The sequence below is a fragment of the Culicoides brevitarsis genome, chromosome 1, assembly GCF_036172545.1.
Source record: "Culicoides brevitarsis isolate CSIRO-B50_1 chromosome 1, AGI_CSIRO_Cbre_v1, whole genome shotgun sequence".
Taxonomy (NCBI): Eukaryota; Metazoa; Arthropoda; class Insecta; order Diptera; family Ceratopogonidae; genus Culicoides; species Culicoides brevitarsis.
This window is the reverse complement of record NC_087085.1, coordinates 30,377,885-30,390,424: the sequence shown is the minus strand read 5'-3', so window position 1 is coordinate 30,390,424 and position 12,540 is coordinate 30,377,885. Positions and strand designations below refer to the sequence as shown.

Genomic DNA, 12,540 nt, shown 5'->3' with positions numbered 1-12,540 from the left:
GAGAATTTGTCGAATATCTAAAATTTGGCGCGAAATTGCTTTTTGAGGTTATTTCATCAAAAAATTATTTTTTTTACAATAATTAGTCGTTTTATCTTCAAATTAAAGTAATTTTTTAATTGAAAATACATTTTTCTGGTGATGTACTCGAAAAAAAATTTACTTTGGCTAAAAATTAAATTCTAATTGATCTCAAGATCGCTTTGGAAAAATCTCAAATTGAGGTTAATTTTTTTTAGTTTTAACTTTGGGACAAAAATTAAAGAAAATTTAGTAAAATTAATGAAAATTAGAGCAAAAAATAATAAAAACTTTAAATTCCCCACAATTTAATTCATTTTTATTACAAAAAAATCCTCTTTAAGTACAAAATTTATGAATTTCAATTAAATACATTTAATATTAATCACTCTTTTTTTGTTTTTTTTTTTTACTCCTAATCAATATCCAATTTACTAAAATTTTCAGCCGCTTCTATCACATTATTGTTGTTGTTGTTACTAGCACTAGGATTCCATTGTTTCTCCTCATTCAGGAAAAAGTCTCGCATTTGAAGTAGCTCTTTGCAATGCTTTTCATGCATTTTCTCGCACGAGTCTAATTCACCGCCAAAATCTGATGGGAGACAAGATAACGGAATTTTATCTTTTAACAGTGTATGGTAGTCTTCCGTAGCGGAGTGCATATAAAGCTGCAAAAAAAAAGAAATTTAAAAAATTTGTTTTATTTAAAAAAAATAATAGAATTCTGACCTTCTTTAAAATATCTGCTTTCAGGAAGGGCTTGATCAGCGAAAGAACTTTGTCAATAAATCCAACCGTGTTGATGATGTGAATTTCTTCCAATTTCGCAGGTAAGCACTCTTGAACATAAAAGAAGAATTTTCGGATTCCTCGAATGCTGATTCTGGTCAAATGAGCCACTAAAAAAAAATTTAAAAGAAATCGAAAAATTATAACCTCAAAAACTTTAAATTTGCCCCAATGCACATTTAAAAAAAAATTAATTAAAGAAATTTTATCCCAATGGAAAGTGTAAATATTTGCCCTAATTCACATTCTGAAATCTCGCCCTAATGTAAAATATAAAATTGGCCTATTGCACATTTTAAATTTTTGTCCCAATGAAAAATCTGAAAATTTGCCCCAATTCATATTGTGAATTTTCATCCCAATGTACAATCTAAAATTTCACCCTGATGTACATTCTAAATTATTGTCCCAATGTACAATTTAAGATCTTGTCCCAATGTAAAATTTTAAATTTTGCCCCAATGCACATTCTCTGAGCCAAATAAATGCACATGTTTACTTAACGACCACAATACTTAATCAAGAAGCATACAAAAAATCAACTTACGCGTCACATTTTTCATGTCAAACAAAAAAATGATGCCTTTTCGGGGACCTTGGGTATACAAACAGCTGTCTGCGAACAAAAAAACGAAAAATTTTAAGGTCAAAAGTTTTGACTAAACAATTAATGCTCATTTAGCTTACCGATGGCCATTAGATAGGTTTTAATTGCCTCATCAAACATATAATTGCCGGCTTTTGAATTGGACAATTTGTGGTAAAGAACTGCATATCCGTTCGGTGTGACCGGCAAATAAAAGTACATCCTAAAAAAATTAAAAAAAAAAATCAAAATTTAATGCAAATCGAAACAAACAAGTTTGAACTTGAACTTTCAACGGTCCGAAAAAAATTGCGTAAACATTTTCACGACAAATTTAACAAATTAAAATATTTTAAAATTTTTACGATTTCGTTCAGTGACTTGTAACGAATTAATAAGGCGTCTCCATCATACTTACTGATTTTGCAGGCATTGCTTAATTTTCGCCGAGTCAGGATCTCTCTTTGAAAAGTGCTCCAAGGCGTTCGGTTTGTGTTCGTAATAATTCTTGATGACCTGCTTCGTTACTTCAAAATCTTTCTCACAAGCGCAGTAAAAAAGAAGTAAAAGTTGATCTGTAATAGAATCCGGCATTGATGGGATATCCGATTTCCGGAGTTTATCTAAGACGTCTTGTTCGACTTCTTCACGTTTTAGTGCCTCATTGAGGTCAAATTCCATTTGAAGGGACATGATTTATGATTATCTGCAAAAAAAAATTAAAATTTAAAAAATGCACTCTTTGCAAATAAGACAACCTTGCGTTAATGACCTCTCAAAACTAAATTGAACAAAAAAAAAAATGCTAACAAAGGATGCTTAAAATGACACAGACAATAAATCTCGTGAAGCAAGTGTTTGTTTATTGTATTACTCTGAATAAAGTAACAACCTGAAAGCAAATTTTGAAGCGGTTGTAAAAAAATATTGCTACAACGCTTAGTAATAATTCAAATAATTACACTCAACATTTCATTAACCCGCTAATTCAAAAGGTACACAGACGGTTTCACAAAAAGAGTTATAAAATAAAAATGATTTGTCAGTTTCACTTAAAACTGTTTGATTTTTAATGTAAACAATCAATTAAGGATTCTTTTTACGCCTACTTTGAAGATTGCTGCGTTATCGGAAATTTTCCGTCAATATTTGTGGAAGATTCTAAGAACTATTAGCGTGATCGACACTTTAGCTGTAGTTAAATTCTTTATTGCTTTTGAATAATAAGTTATGACTATAAGAGTAATATTATTTATCGACGTTGCTTTACAAAATGTCGAAGAAGAAGTGAAATATTTTAATGATGCGGTTGAAAAGACAGTTAACGAATTAATAAATATGGGTCATGCTGCTTTGACGTAATAAGTTTTTTCCTGATCATCGTGGTTGCGAACGTTTTTCTAAAAAATAGTTTCGTTTTTAATGGATTTTTGTGGTCTGTCTGACACAGAATGTTATACTTGGTCACATTTTATTAAATTTATTTTTACTTTTTCAACCTAGATTTTTTTCAATCACTATATCACTAAGGATGCAGGACCTTTACTCTGAGAAGGATGACAAAACACTATGAATATATGTTTGTTGAAAAGATGGGTTTTTTATGCCGGTGGATTCTCCAATGGCTTTTTCGCCCCAAATGAAAATTAATTTTTATGTAGCCAAGGGTTTTAAACCTGTTGTTGCAATGAATATATAAAAAAAATTTACTCAGCTATAAATTTCTCAGAAACACTTAGAAACGTAGAGATATCAGAAAAGCTTTCGACAATTTCGATGTCACTTGCCAAGCGGATGTTCTAAATATTAAACTATGTTAAAACGAGAATTGTTTTCTGCTATTTAGGTAATGTATCTGCGTCTATTGTCTAATATTGTCATTATTCATAACCAAAAGTCCCTTTGGCTTTCTAAATAAGACACGAAAATATTTTTTTTGAATAAAATATTTACTTGAACGAACTTGTTTGCTAGTCTTTCCATAAAAAATATGCTTCTCCTCTGAGCGTGCTCTTATGCTTTTTGAATTTTTTGACATCATTTTCTTTTCGTATTTGCACTGTTTGACTTTTATTTGGCCTTACAAAAATTGCATAGTGAAGACGGTTTTTCTAAACGTATATTGAACAACCTTTCAAAGAAAGCTACTAATTGTTTCGCTTCAAAAGAAGGACTTCTTATGAATTATTTTTTTTTCATTCTTTTGTATCCTCATTTTCTAGAACTTTGCTAATTGTGTCTATTTTTCTTTTTTTGGGCTCTAGTTTCCATCGGTTTTAATTATAAATATGTCTGTAATAGACTAATATGTACCGCAATTTTTCCAATTGAGTGATTGACATAATTTGGGTATATTTTATAGTTCTTGCTCTAACTTAAGACATTTTTTGGTTAAAGAAAAAAATTTTGGTTTAACCATAGAGTTCTTTCTTGTTGCAGCAAATTTCATCATTTGACTTGTTAATTTTTGATACAATTTTTGACATAATTTATAAAACACACTTATGTTAATTACGTTACGTTAAAATACGCTCACATGACTCTCACTGAGTTTAAACAAAAAGTTTTTGTGTTCTTATTATCTAAGCAAAGTAGCAAGTACGCAAATACAAGTGTTCATATCTTTCTATTACCGGCACTTGTTTTTTTTTATTTTGCAACAAAAAACCACTTATTAGATTAAAATTCACTCCACTTTTTACAAACTTAGTCAATGTCTTCGTAATACCTTCCATAAATCCATAAACTGTAAACATTTTAAATCACCTTGAACTTTAAATTTATGTTTTTTTTTACATTTAATTGTTATTACTTCACTATAATACAACAACACTCACCATTTAAATAATTTATCGAAAAATTAACAACAGACACTTTATTATTTTGTATGCCATTTTATCGCAAAACACGCAATGTAGCTTCATTACATAAATTTCGTATGAATTTCATTTAAAATATGGTTTTGATAAAAATTTAACTTTTTCACTACTTTCAACTATTTAGCTTCAAATATTTACCATTATTTAGTTTTTTTTTTCAAAATAAAAATAATAATAATTGCTTATGTAAATAAGCAGCTTCCGACAGAAACTAAATGCAGGAGATATTATGATGTAATTTTGCAGACATCAGCTGCTTGATAAATTTCCTCTAACGCGCATGCTAATATAACTATATATCTAGTTAGTTTCCAATATTTTTCTTTCGTTAGTGAAAGTTATGGATTTCCAACAATGACCTCTTCAATGTTTTTTTCTTCTTGACTCACATGTCATAAAAAGAGATAAAGTCATTAAACACCGGATTTTAAAGGTCACATTTTTTTGTTCATAATTTTCAAGTTAACAATATCTTCAGTTTTTGTCTATTTAAACACTTGATTTTTTTTTGTTGATTTTAAGCAATTTTTGTAGAGTTTTTGTAGGTTTTTAACCGGTTTTAGCTAATTTGTAGGTTTTAGCTGGTTTTTGAAGGGACCAGCATATTATTATTTTTTATAGGCAATAGGCCCTTGATATTAATATACAAAAAAGTACCTTCGATAAAAAAATTTATGTTAAACCGGTTATTTTTTTTGTCTCACTAGCTATTTTTGTACAATTTTTGTAAACTCTTCACTTTTTTTTTAATATTTGACGGGTAATTCAACCACGAAGTTGCTGGTATCGAAAGTGAAGAAATTTCGATTGTTTGCTGTTTTGTAAATAAACGTGACCTATAAAGGAGTGTTTTGTATGCGGTAACATGAGTGTTTAATGTTTGTAGAAATGGATCATCATTTTTGTTTATTTTTCAAATTTTTGCAGTTTTTTTTTTAATTTTTTTTTTGCACACAGATTTGTTTCGCTATTATTTTTTTCGTTTTTTTTTTGATATTAATTATGAAAAATTATTAAAAAATTAATTAAATTAAATTTATTTTAATTAAAATTTTACTTTTAAACTTAATTAAAATTTAAAATTAAATTAAATTCAATTAAAATTAATTTAATTAAATTAATTTAATAAATTTTAAATTAAATTAAAATTAATTAATTAAATTAATTTTTTTTAAAGTTAATTAATTTTAAAATTTTTAATGTAATTTATTAATTATTTTAAAATTAATTTATCCTTAATAATTTTTTTAAAACACGAATTGCCCTTTATTTTACCATGCTTGAGTTAAAATCTGATGATATGCCATTAACAGGGCCATTAATTATAAGTTTTATTCAAAAAATCGCAGTTGCATCATAAATTGCATTCATTCATGTCTTTTCAAGGTTACGGAAGACCTTTCAATATTTTTTTAACCACAATGATGTTAAAACAAGTTTTTATTTTAATATATTTTAACAATTTTTTAAAGGTCAGCATTTCGGTAACACTTGATAAAAACAATTTCTGTTTAAAATTTCTTGTTGCAGGTCATTAACCATTTCCAAAATCTAGTTTCTTAAAAATTTTTGAACAGCCTTCAACTTTGCAACATTCTACTTTACTTTTTATGCAAATTACACTTGATTTGATCGTTTTTAGCATTTTTTTCTCAACTCTCAATTAACACTAATAACTCACGGTATAATAATTGCAAATCTAAGCGAAGTTAATCTAAGTTTAATAAACTTTGTTCCACTTTAAGTGTGATGCAACAAAGTGGTCAAACATGTTCTTTTTATAATAATTACATTTTTTTTTTCAAAAATTGCTGAATAAAGTTTTATGATAATGCAGTTTTTTATTGGAATGTGTAGACATTTTACGTCAAAAAAAAAAATTCAATATATTGAGAAAATTCCAGATGTCACAAAAATAAATATTTAATTTGGTTTAAAATATTTATTGAGTTAATATTGACAAAAATAAGTGTCCTTTGATTTTTCAAGAATTAAGAATAAAAAATAAATAAAAAAATTAATATTTTAATTAAAAAAATATATTAAAAAAATATATTTAAAAAAAATATATTAAAAAAAATTATTTTTAAAAATAATTTTTTTATTATTTTTTTAAATTTAATTTAAAAAAAAAATAAACCAGTATTCTAATAACTAGTTTTATTGCAATTAATTAATATCCTTTTATTTTTTTTATTCATACTTTTTTCTATGATTTTTTTAAACAAACGGAACTTTAAAAAAATGTCTGGTTCTTTCAAGGTTCTTAATTTAAATAATTTTTTTTTTTTTTTTTTTTGAACTTTTAAGTAGATTATTTGAGTAAACTTACTGCAATTTGCTGGTTTTATTTAATTTTTTTAAATATTTTTTTTTCTTATTTTGAAATTTAAATTTATTTATTTTTTTTTGTAAAATATTTTTTTTTTAATTTTACAAAATTTGAATATTTTATGTAAATTTTTTTTGTATTTATTTTTTTTTATTTTTACAGATTTGCGTCTATCACTGACTCACGCTCACGGTAGACTGACGAACTTTGAGCAAGTATCGCTCGCTGATCATTCAAAAAATGTATCGAAAGTGTTTGCGTTCATGAATACGAAAAATGTCTCTGTTTTGGTGTCTCTCGTACATTTGCCGCGGTTTATTTCGTTGTGAGTTTTGTTTTGTTTTGGTGAATCGGCAAATTTTTAAATAATAATAACAATTTAATATTCATTAAAAATTTATGAGAGATTTTAAATAAATTTTAATTTAATGTCTCTTTTTTTTTTGGAGAAAATTCACAATCTTTGCATTGATCGCGTGTTTTGTCTACTGTCAAATTATTTATTTTTAATCAAAGTCGCAAGTCTCGGAGAAAGAGAATTAGAGAGAAAATTAATTTTAACTCTTTGATGACGTAGAGAGGTGTGTTTGTTACGAAAGAAAAGAAGATAACAAAAATTACTTTTACTTTTTATTTAAATGTCAATTTAATTTATGGATGATGTCATATGAGTAAGAGATGAAATCGGAGATTTTATTGATGTAGGTCAGGATGATTTTGGATTCTTAAAATTTTTGCACGACAGAATTATTCTGAAAAACAAGTTTGTTATGTAACCTTCTGATTGAGAACTATTCGCTTACTTTACCACTAATACAAGTCAAGATCATGCATAATGTTGAAAATAAATTAAATAAACAAAAAGATTTGCTGATGGAGAGAAATTTTTAACGTTGTAGATTTTTGTGTAAGATGTCGCTAGTTAAATGTGAGTTTTTAAAATAATTTTTATGAATGAAATTATTTCAATTTTTTTTATTTTTAGGAGAAAATTATTGATTTTTATGAAATTTTAAGCATTTTAAAAGATCTTCTATGAACTGATACGATTTTTTTTTCGAAGGCAGATAAGTAAAAAGTTTAATTCAATTTAACATTGATGATGACATTCTTTCGGCTTCAATTTAACATTGATGATGTTAATGAAAATTTATCACTCAAATTGTTAAAAATTGTGTTTAATAAATTTATTTTAAAATTTTAAGCATTTTTTTTATAAAATTTTTATTATTTTTTTTAAAGAAAACTTTTAAAATTTATGTAAATTTGTTTATTTTATTTTTAATTTTTTTTTTCTAAACAATTTTATTGATTTTTGTTGAGAAATTTTTTTTGATTTTTTTTTTTTAAATTCATATTTTTTACTTGCCAGTTTCGTTGTTTTAGTGAGAAAAAAATTTTTCTATTGAAAATTCGAAAAGTTTTGATGATAAAAGAATTTTTTTAAGAACTGAAAATTTTTTGATGATAAATAAACTTTTTTTGAACGAAATTTGCATGAGAGTTAGCGGTAATTATTTCTACATTGAAAAAAAAATAACAAAAAAAAATATATTTTTGTGTAAATTTTTTTAAATTGCTACTAATTTTATGAAAAAAATTTTTTAAAATGAAGAATTTTTATTTATGAAAAATATTTTTTTTTGTAAATTTCAATTCTTTTCATTTGAAGAAGTCTTCCTTTTTGAGTCAATTGAAATATTTTATAAGAAGATATTTTAGATATACTTTAATTTTTTTATGGCCATTTTTTATCAATTACAATTGATTTTTTTATATTTTTTTTTTGTAGAAATTTTTTTTTTTAAATTTGTGATTTTTTTTTGTTTTTTTGAGAATAAAAAATTTATTTGCTGTTAAAAGCAAATTTTTAAAAATATTGTGAAGAAATTCTTTTTAAATTTTAAAATAATTTTTGACGAGAAAATTTTTTTTTGTTTGAAACAAGAAGATTTTGATAAATTGAAGCCCATCTACAAAGTTCATAACAAATCGTTTTCCAAATTCGTGAAATCATTAAGAGGCCCGAAAAAAGGACTTTTTAAAGAAAAAACCAGTCGTTTCCATTATGAAAAAAAGTTTATTCTTCTGAATTACATTCTCTTTATTTTTTTTTTATCCAAAATGACTCCCTCTACTTAAATAACAAAACTTAGTCAAACTCTAACGAATCAATCACAGCTGTCTCTTCATTTTTATTCTGGTCCATTTTTCCTTTATTTTCGATGGCAACATCACTTTCACTCCATTGTCTCTCTTCAGCTTCGAAATATGGCTTCAAATCGACAAGTTCTTGTCGGAATTTGTTATGCAACTCTTCAACAGACTCCAATTCTCCCCCGAAATCGGATGGAAGACACGACAACGGAATCTTGTCCTTCAAAATAGTTTCATAGTCGTCCGTTGCTCGATGAAGAACGATTTTCTCGAGGCCTCCTTCTCTGATAAACGGTTTAATGAGCATCAGAATTTTGTCGAAAAATCTCACAGCGTTCAAGATGTGAACTTCATCGAGTTGCGCTGGCAAACAATAATTTACGTAATGGAAGAATTTTTTGATGGATTTGATGTTGACTCGCATCAAGTGGAAAATGGAGACGTTTGCCATGTCAAAGAGAAAAATGATTCCGGGACGAGGTCCTGATGATTTAAAAAACAGTTTTTTTGAGTCAATTTAATAATTTTGAGGAAAAAAAACTTACCACATCGATAGAGACATGCATCCATCGTCATCAGATACGTGCGAATGGCATTATCGAAGCAATAATTGGATGCTGTCGAATTAGCGACACGATGATAAATTATCGAAGAGCCACTTGGAGTTACAGGTAAACAGACGTAGATCCTAAAAAAATTCATAAAATTAATCTTAATGGGAAATTTTGTTTTTTTTTTCAAGTTTTCCCATTTTTATAGCATTTAAAATAAAAATTAATTAAAAATAGAAAAAAAAATAAATTTTATGGATTTAAGTCGAATATTTCTAACCTCTTTTAAATGCATATTATTTTTTTATTAATTATTAAAATTTTTAAATATATTTAAACAAAATTTAAAAAAAAATATTAAAAATAAAATAAAAATACTTAATTATTTAAATAATTATGATTAATTGCCAAAAAATAGAATTTTGTCTCAAAGTTAAATTTTTTGTATAGAAAATTTTTTTAAATTTAATTAATTTATTATTTTTTTTATTTATTTAATTTTTTTAATTATTTTTTTATTAATTTATTTTTTTTTTTTGAACTAAAAAAATTAAAATTCGAAAATAATTAAAATTTATTTAAAAAAAAAAAAAATAAAAAAAAAAAAAAAAAAAATTCAAAATGCCCTAATAAATGAAAAAAAATTAAAAAAATGGAAAAATTATAAAAAAAAATTTCAAAATTTAATTTTTTTGTCAGGGTCTAAAAATGCGAAAATTTCCCTTTGAAAAAAAAAATTAAAAAAATTACTCAACTGATTATCCAAACACTGCTGCACCTCCGGCGACAACGGATCCCTGTCACTAAAATGTTCCGGTGTGCATCGTTTATGTTCAAAGTACGCCTCAATCACAGTCCGTGTCGTGTCAAAATCCATTTTGCAGGCACGATAAAAGAGCGCCAATTGTTGATCCGTGATGCTACTTGGCATCCCAGGAATATCCGAGCTCCGTAATTTCGTTAGCACTCTCCGATCAATTCCCTCCCGTTTGAGAGCTTCGTCCAAATCGAAACCGAGTGTCAATGCCATTTTTTGTGTTTGACGATCGTTGATCTGCTATCAGACAAGAAACAAAAGTAAATGCGTCAGCAAGTGAATTTTGAAAGAAGGTCATTGATATTCTTGCACAAATTTTGCGATGCAGTTTTTTTTTCATTGAATAATATTAATAATTTTTGTGAACGGAAAAACTTGAGCCATTTTTATAAACGGGTTTGGGAATCAAAAAACAGGTTTAAAAGAAACAGTTTTTGCAGAAAAAAATCTTGATCTTGACCTAGAGCTTCAATGTCGCTCGTGTCAGACTTAGAACGAATTGTTTTGTTTGTTTTTTTTTCAAATGCATCAAAATTCACGAATTAATTATATTTTTGGAGAAATTTCGTAATCATTTTTGCCAATACTTGATAATTTAGCATATTTTTTGTTCGTTCACCTCGATTATAAAAATTTTGTGTTTATTTATGGATTTTTACGTAATTCAAATTTTGTGGAGAGTCCGAACGTTAAATAATGAATAAATTGTTATGAAAAGAAGTTTTTATCAAATGTTAAAGTCCACTTTTATTATTTTTTCTAAACTTCTTTTCATAGAATTTTGTTTCAATTATTTCTTTAATTTTTTAATTATTTTTTTTTAAATATTTTTCATGAAAATTGTTCCGTTTTATTTTTTTTCCATCAAACAGTCGAAAATATTTTTTTTTAATTATTTTTTAAATTACTCACATTATAGAAATTATTACTTTTATATCAAATTAACTAAACTTGATTTTTTTCAAAATTATTCCGTCAAAGCCCGATTGCGGTTCGTATGTAACTAACAGTTAAGACATAAGGTGGATACGAAACTGCTTTCGATTATTTTTTTTGTGAATTTGCCATTGATGAGAAATTTTATTGGAAATGTCGTCGATGATTTTTTATTTTTTAAATTTCAAGTTAAGTTTAATTTGTAAAAAAATTAAAATTTAATTTTAATTTAATTTTAATTTAATTTTAATTTAATTTTAATTTAATTTTAATTTAATTTTATTTTAATTTTAATTTAATTTTAATTTAATTTTAATTTAATTTTAATTTAATTTTAATTTAATTTTAATTTAATTTTAATTTAATTTTAATTTAATTTTAATTTAATTTTAATTTAATTTTAATTTAATTTTAATTTAATTTTAATTTAATTTTAATTAAATTTAATTTTAATTTAATTTTAATTTAATTTTAATTTATATTTTTATTTAATTTTAATTTAATTTTTTTAATTTTAATTTAATTTTAATTTAATTTTAATTTAATTTTAATTTAATTTTAATTTAATTTTAATTTAATTTTAATTTAATTTTAATTTAATTTTAATTTAATTTTAATTTAATTTTAATTTAATTTTAATTTAATTTTAATTTAATTTTAATTTAATTTTAATTTAATTTTAATTTAATTTTAATTTAATTTTAATTTAATTTTAATTTAATTTTAATTTAATTTTAATTTAATTTTAATTTAATTTTAATTTAATTTTAATTTAATTTTAATTTAATTTTAATTTAATTTTAATTTAATTTTAATTTAATTTTAATTTAATTTTAATTTAATTTTTATTTAATTTTAATTTAATTTTCATTTAATTTTAATTTTAAATTTTAATTTAATTTTAATTTTAATTTTAATTTTAATTTTAATTTAATTTTAATTTAATTTTAATTTAATTTTAATTTAATTTTAATTTAATTTTAATTTAATTTTAATTTAATTTTAATTTAATTTAATTTTAATTTAATTTTAATTTTAATTTAAATTTAATTTTCATTTTTTTTTTATTTTTATTTAATTTTAATTCAATTTTAATTTTGGGAGATCAATCTAAAAAAAAATTAATAAAAAAATCAAGTTTTCGATGAATTTCTATTCAAAGTGTAAATGTATCAAAAAAACACGATTTTTTTCCATCTGATATCCCGTCTCTTTTTTGTTTTTAATTTTTTTGCGCTCAATGGTAAAATTTTAATTTTTTTCACTATACGAATACGCATGCATCCATCAAAAATTGTCTGTTCACGATTACTGCGTACACAAGTTGTTTTTAATTTTACTATTACTCCATTTCGGTATTATTTAATAGTGAACAAGGTGTAAATAATTCAGTCACTATATTTATATGATTTAATGAATGAAGTTCAATTTATACGGGCTTAAAATTCAACATAAGCTTTTTTATTGAGT

At 24.2% G+C, this 12,540-nt stretch overlaps 3 protein-coding genes across 4 annotated transcripts in view; 1 reads left to right on the top strand and 2 right to left on the bottom strand.

Annotated features, from left to right (window-relative positions):
• The window catches only part of LOC134828112 (vacuolar protein sorting-associated protein 37B), a 169,114-nt gene that overhangs the window by 4,096 nt on the left and 152,478 nt on the right, over positions 1–12,540 (top strand). The gene's annotated exons all lie outside the window — the stretch shown is intronic.
• On the bottom strand, positions 328–6,782 carry LOC134826994 (alpha-tocopherol transfer protein-like). Of its 2 annotated transcripts, none has more exons than XM_063839515.1 (6): positions 6,610–6,782; positions 1,817–2,104; positions 1,500–1,621; positions 1,360–1,428; positions 753–922; positions 328–691 (listed from the first exon to the last, which is right to left on the bottom strand). In XM_063839515.1, exons 2-6 carry the CDS (start codon positions 2,089–2,091, stop codon positions 437–439), a joined length of 891 nt encoding a protein of 296 aa, XP_063695585.1. In that variant the 5' UTR covers positions 2,092–2,104; positions 6,610–6,782; the 3' UTR covers positions 328–436. The 2 variants fall into 2 exon arrangements, with proteins under 2 accessions (XP_063695585.1, XP_063695586.1); XM_063839516.1 differs by lacking the exon at positions 6,610–6,782 and adding an exon at positions 2,508–2,586.
• LOC134837615 (alpha-tocopherol transfer protein-like) lies at positions 8,762–10,248 on the bottom strand. The gene is made up of 3 exons (XM_063852997.1): positions 10,073–10,248; positions 9,312–9,454; positions 8,762–9,249 (listed from the first exon to the last, which is right to left on the bottom strand). The coding sequence occupies exons 1-3, from the start codon at positions 10,246–10,248 to the stop codon at positions 8,762–8,764; spliced, it is 807 nt and encodes a 268-aa protein (XP_063709067.1).

Coding starts and splice junctions, on each gene's coding strand:
- LOC134837615 (XM_063852997.1), bottom strand. CDS start 10,248: ATGCCAAGTAGCATCACGGATCAACAATTGGCGCTCTTTTATCGTGCC. Junction 9,455..10,072: donor CAGCAGTGTTTGGATAATCA/GTTGAGTAATTT, acceptor GAATTTTTTTAG/GATCTACGTCTGTTTACCTG. Junction 9,250..9,311: donor TGCATGTCTCTATCGATGTG/GTAAGTTTTTTT, acceptor TTAAATCATCAG/GACCTCGTCCCGGAATCATT.
- LOC134826994 (XM_063839515.1), bottom strand. CDS start 2,091: ATGTCCCTTCAAATGGAATTTGACCTCAATGAGGCACTAAAACGTGAA. Junction 1,622..1,816: donor AAGCAATGCCTGCAAAATCA/GTAAGTATGATG, acceptor TAATTTTTTTAG/GATGTACTTTTATTTGCCGG. Junction 923..1,359: donor TGACATGAAAAATGTGACGC/GTAAGTTGATTT, acceptor ATTTTTTTTTAG/TGGCTCATTTGACCAGAATC.